The sequence below is a fragment of the Montipora foliosa genome, chromosome 11 (assembly GCF_036669935.1).
Source record: "Montipora foliosa isolate CH-2021 chromosome 11, ASM3666993v2, whole genome shotgun sequence".
Lineage (NCBI taxonomy): Eukaryota > Metazoa > Cnidaria > Anthozoa > Scleractinia > Acroporidae > Montipora > Montipora foliosa.
Window position 1 is genome coordinate 7,553,117 of NC_090879.1, and position 6,000 is coordinate 7,559,116.

General features: G+C 39.7%; 1 protein-coding gene across 1 annotated transcript in view; it reads left to right on the forward strand.

The window, feature by feature from the left end:
- Positions 1-130: 130 nt before the first annotated feature.
- The window catches only part of LOC137974828 (uncharacterized), a 12,481-nt gene continuing 6,611 nt past the window's right edge, over positions 131-6,000 (forward strand). The window contains exons 1-6 of the mRNA XM_068821821.1: positions 131-722; positions 2,671-2,840; positions 3,652-3,825; positions 4,535-4,893; positions 5,157-5,436; positions 5,840-6,000. The exon at positions 5,840-6,000 is cut by the window's right edge and continues 57 nt beyond it. Of these exons, the coding sequence (XP_068677922.1) occupies positions 247-722; positions 2,671-2,840; positions 3,652-3,825; positions 4,535-4,893; positions 5,157-5,436; positions 5,840-6,000 (1,620 nt within the window). The 5' untranslated portion in view covers positions 131-246. The remainder of the gene's footprint in view (positions 723-2,670; positions 2,841-3,651; positions 3,826-4,534; positions 4,894-5,156; positions 5,437-5,839) is intronic.

A 6,000-nucleotide genomic window follows, 5' to 3' on the forward strand; every position in this document is an offset into this window, starting at 1 on the left:
ATTCACATTCAGTGTGAACGTACACGTGCATCGCGTTTCATGCCAATCCCCACACGTTCAGCACGCCGTGTAGCGCCCGACCGTTATCCTGGAATATAAGACTTAATAGACTTATATTTCAACGCACGTCATTTTGTATCGCTCTATTATTGTAGTAAGTTGCGAAGATCAAACTAGTATCAACAAGCTCCAGAGAGGTTAATTTGACACCAGACTAGTCTTAGGCAGAGCTGTGTTGAGTAAGACATGAATAATTTTAACCATTTCTTCCATCGCAAAAAAAGGTCTCTGCAAAGTGACAATAGAGAAATCTCTAAGGAAAAGATACAAAACAAGCACGCACTCAAGAGACGTCACTCGCTTTCAATGTCCGACCTTTCAAGACTTCCCGGTAAAGAAAACGTTTTCAGGCAAGAGACGAAGAGACCTGTTCTACGCAAGTTGTGGGACCATTTTAAAAATGGCTACTCTTCCTTTGAGTCTGTCCAAAATCGCCTCAACGCCCGACGTACAAAAATGGGTTTAGTTGGCAATGAGGAAAATCACCCTGAGATAATGCGACTTGAGTCAGGTGATTCAGAGTGGAAGAGCCTACCAGAGGAGAGCAAACGGCTTGAAGAAGACAAGAATGACCCAGATCAGGCATGGAGAGAATGGGGGCCTTTTTTGTCAGAGAGGCAATGGGGAACGGTCCGAGAGGATTACTCAAAGGATGGGGCCTGGTTGGTATTGTTTACGTTTCTTTTTTTTTGTTTTTTTGTTCTTTTTGTCTCAGTTTATAGTAATCCCATAGCCAAATTGAGTCATCCTCCTTGCAAGACAAATATTCCTAAATGATTCTTCTTTTTACCAGAGTTGCTGTCTGCTTTTATAGACTGGATATCGGGCGAAAAAACAAAGCTGATGCAATTGTTTTGTGACATACATGAATTTATACATTTTTTTTTATTTGGTGTCTTATACATTGTACATTGACATCCACCCAAATACACTTAATATTTTCAACAGTCATGCAACTTTAAGTTCCTTATTTCAAAGCAATCAAAAATGTTCTTTGCAATTATTTTCTGTAGCTGTCATTTTTAGTTTAAGGGTCGAAAAGTGTCAAAAATTTAATTTATGTCGGCATTTTCACTATGAGAATTTAAAACTGATTTTATAAGCATTCAAAAAATGAGCTTCCTTTTTCATGATCAAAAAAGGACAAGGAGCTATAAAGTGTTTCTCATCTTCCGTTTCCTTTTTGCATAGTGTAAAGAGCAGATTCGTTCTTCGGGTTTCCTACGTGGTCTTGCATAACGCCCTGTTTTTTTTTGCGACATGTGGTGTTCTGTCACAGATGGACCCTTGACCCCGGACTGCAAAATCCATTTTCAAATACTAATATGATAACAATTGAGATGGAGAGATGAAAGCATATTACAATATGAAAAAGAATTTTATAAACCAAGCAAAGAGCCAAGAAATTATAATGTTCAGTTCTGTCTTAGGTTTCGAATACGCATTTCCTTCAATTTTTGAAAATTTCAAGTTCCAGGGCCCCGAAAAGCCATCTGTGAAATTGCCAACCGCTTGTTTTGGAAAGCCGGTCTTTTAACACGTTTACAAGGTAACAAAAAGAAAAATAACTGTGAAGTTTGACGAATTAAATACTCTCCGTGAACTGTGACACCCGAAAATGGCCCGTAAAGTTTCGGGACTTTCGAGAAACCGCCCCCAGGAGCGAGTTCTATTCAGGAAAAAGCAATTAATATACAAAGCCCCATCCAAATCTTATCACCGAAAAAAAAAACACCTTTGAAAAATCCTTGAATTCTCTCATTTCGTAACTACAGAGATAACTCCTCCGTTACATTGATGTAGAAAGAAATAACTTTTTTTCGACCCATTTTGTTGCACCGAAATGACATTTATTTTCGTTGGCGTATTTTATGAAATCGAGCTGAATCATCTATAACGGAAAATAATATAATCCTCTCATGTTTCTAAAGGGCAGCGGAACCATTTTGAAACAAAATTCGTTCGATATCATTCTAGACTTTTTCTCTCTGCTTTTGGAGGGTTCTTTCGATGTATTTATTTATACTCTATGATCTCTTTCTAAAATTTATGCCAATTTGGTTTTAAGGTCACTCTTTGTTAATATCGGAGAAAAAAGTTATTCCTTCAAATGCTTTTCAGATCTTCTCAGCTATAAGTTATGTAACCTTCTCACAATCAAAAAATTCCAAGATCCCAAATCATATGCTAGTCCGACAGAAAAGTTAAAAGTTAAACGGCATCCGCTTCAGTTTAACTTTTTTTGTCGCTTTTTCGTTTTAAGATTACTCTTCGTTACTATCGAAGAAAAGGGGTTACCTCTTGAAATGTCTTCTCAGCAGTAAAAAGTTATGTAACTTAGCCCACAATCAATCACATGATAGCCCGACAAGACAGAAAGACTCCGTTGATCAGTTCATCTGCCACAAAGATGACACTGAAATGTCCAAACTCAATAGGCTTCATTTGCTACCAATTTTCTTGTCACATTACAGAGGTGTTTAGACTTAAAAAACTGACGATTTTCGCGTACGTTTAACTCTGTATAGAATTCTCGTCTCTTTCATTTGACCATTTCGGTGGATTGCAAAGCGCTTTAGCAATGTTATGACTCCATTATTTGATTTTCAGCTGGGAGTATTTTCCTCATGACCAGGCAAGATCACGTGCTTATCGCTGGGGAGAGGATGGTTTGCTAGGAATCACGGACAGGGAATGTCGTCTGTGCTTTTGTTTGGCTTTGTGGAATGAAAATGACCCCATTCTGAAAGAAAGGCTCTTCGGACTCACTGGAACCGAGGGTAAGTCCTCCTAGCTATTACAAGACGCTATGACAAGGATTGAACAAGGTGTATTTCCAGTTTAAGTGATCGTTTATCTTATCTTTTTTTAATTTATGCACCCGTGACATTACTGGTCACGTAGGAAATTAATTGGCTACCTTAATAATTCATGGCGAGAGAACGCTTTCAAAATATTATAGATGTTCTCGGTGAACAAACGCCGACTTATAAGAGAGAGATGAGAGTGGCAGGTTTTAAGTCATCGGCTTTTGCTGTTGTTGACAGCTTCAGCGGCTTAATGAACTGAACATTGATCAATAATCCGCCAAATTTTACCATCCATCATCAACTTTTTTATTTCTTTGTTTACCAAATTGCACCACAAATATACAGCAATCTTTTGGGGGATTTTTTCCCAAGTCTCGCGAAGTTCTTAAATATTTTGTCTTTTAATATCACTGAATAACTAACCATCTCAACTCGGCAAACTTGTACCAAGTAACGTATTTTTTGTGATGCTTGAAGTATAGCAAAACAAAGGAAAATAAAATTTAACAACTTTTGTGTTTCTGTCGCGGTTTGATTTGGCTTAAAAACCACCCATAACTTTCTCAACCACTGAGAAGCACAATGAAAACCCTTCTTGCCGGACTCGCAAGCCGGGTTTCTTCCCGCGCTTCAAGGAAGTATTTTGTAATTCCTTCGAAAGCTTGATTGATCTATGGTTGTTTATCTCACTGTTTGCGCCTGCTGTGATTGGTCAGAGCACTCGCAATTTTTGACACTCTTCATCAAGTACTCTTTTTCTTTTTTACCCAAAATGCAACAGGTAACCATGGGGAGGATGTAAAGGAATGCTACTACTATCTGGATTCAACTCCGACTCATTCTTACATGAAAGGTTTATACAAATACCCACAGCGGGAATATCCTTACGTTAAACTGGTCACAGAGAATAAAGAAAGAACTAAACAAGACAGAGAATTTGAATTGACCGACACCGGTAAGACACAACGTATTTTTTCTTTTCCAAGAAGTTTATAAGGAGTATCGTCTCATACAAAAAAGCATCAGCAGAGGGCGAGCAAAAGAGGCTCTGCAGAAATCGTGCCAAGTCTTTTAAGTCACCGCAGCCCAAGTTTCTGGAGTAGTCACTCCGGTCAAACCGGTTTAGACAGCGCACACATCGTGTTTTTGACGAGGCGAAGTTCAAAATCGAGACTTCAGTACGAAAATCAATATGGCGAAGACAATATATCTTCAAACAACGGCTTGCGCACACTCAACAAAGAGTTTACACGATTTCTGCAGAGTCCTTTCTTTCTCGTCGAGTTAAGTAAGGCTCTTCTGGCAGGGTGACTTCGTATAAGCCTCAACTGAACAACACAGAATTCCCTACTTCGCTCAGACGGTGGGCTAGCGCTCGAATCGCCAACCGTTTCATCTTCTCGCGGTGGAAATATGGCATGTATCAACTCGTTTGATGAAAACAATTTTTTTGTGTTTTACTCAGTTTCCCACCAATACAGCACCTCAATTTCTCTAGAAACTAACCACTTCGGATCCTCAGACAAAAGTTCGTCCAACTGAGCCATCCCAGCTAATTTTACTGAATACTCGCTTAACGTTGCTAGAAGTTGACAACAACTTCATCCAAATTCTTGGACCTTTGTTTTTGTAGAATCTATTTAATGTGTTTACTGTTTACTTAGGAGTGTTTGAAGACGGACGCTATTGGAACGTTTTTGCTGAATACGCTAAGAACACAACCGATGAAATCCTTGTTAAAATTACCGTTGAAAACCGCGGACCTGAAGAAGCTCGGTTGCATGTGCTACCAACACTGTGGTTCCGAAACACATGGAGCTGGGGTTGTGATCACGTGAGCTGCTCATCCATGACTGATTCCAAGTCCAAAGTATGCAAGAGGAAGCCAATTATGGTGCAAACAGCTCCCAAACAAGTGGAATGCTCTCATGACAGTTTAGGAAAATACACATTTTCCGTAAGTGCGGATCCTGACGGCCTAATACCAGAGCTGATCTTCACAGAAAATGAAACTAACTCCAAGGTAATTTGAATCCACCTGTATTGTTACACCTCTTTTATTACATTATTTTATGAGGTCTCCAGAGTGAAAATAGTTGCCTGAGAGTAATAAAAAATATAGGCTCGGTGCGCCTCTGTTTCGCCTTCGCCTTCGCCTTCACCTTCGCTTCGTTCACACAAGCTCAAGAAAATTCCTGAGGCAAGCCCAAGGCGTGCGAAAGGGAAAATTTCTGCCTCTGGGGCTTGCAAACTTCAGCTTTGTTGATTTCTCATTTCCCTCCACAGAAACTCTTCAAATCATCAACGTCATCGCATTTCACTAAAGACGCCTTCCATCGATATATTATCGAGAACGAGATCGAGGCTGTCAATCCAAGTAAGGAAGGCACAAAGATGGCAGCGCGTTATGTTCTTACTGTCCCACCAGGGGGACAGCAAGTCATTCGATGTCATCTTACAGCTCACAAAGATCAAATGGTTCCGCCAACCTCTACCGCGGTGTTTGATGATATCGTGTCCCAGAGAAAGCACGAAGCCGACGAGTTTTACAATACCATTATACCAGGTAAGATTCACTGGCCACAGATCTCTAAAGGATGCATCATGAAGGCGTAAAAGCGGTAAGAAAAGGAGCAACGGAAAATTAAGAATACATCTGTTTTGCAGTTTTGCCATTGCAACTTTTGATATTGAGAGAAGATTAGATTGAAACAAATAAGAGACTCGCTTTTTTATCATTGCTCTGTGCAACTGATATGACGAAGTGATTTGTACAACTATATACAATGACAACCAGGAAAGTGACTCATTGAAAATTTTATGCATGATAGAGACCGAGTGGTTATTTATTAAGTAACACTTGAATTATATCCTATACTTATAGAAATACGAATGAGACCTGATTGTAGCCTTCCTTCTAATGAGTTTTAAGTAAATTATACAACTTGAGTTAATTCTTTTGTCAACAGGTGCCCTCTCAGATGAGGAAATGGAAGTCTCGCGCCAGGCCTACGCGGGATTACTGTGGAGCAAGCAATTTTACTATTACGTCATTGACGAGTGGCTGAAAGGTGATCCCAGTATGCCTTGCCCACCTACCAATCGACTAAAGGGGAGGAACTCAGAATGG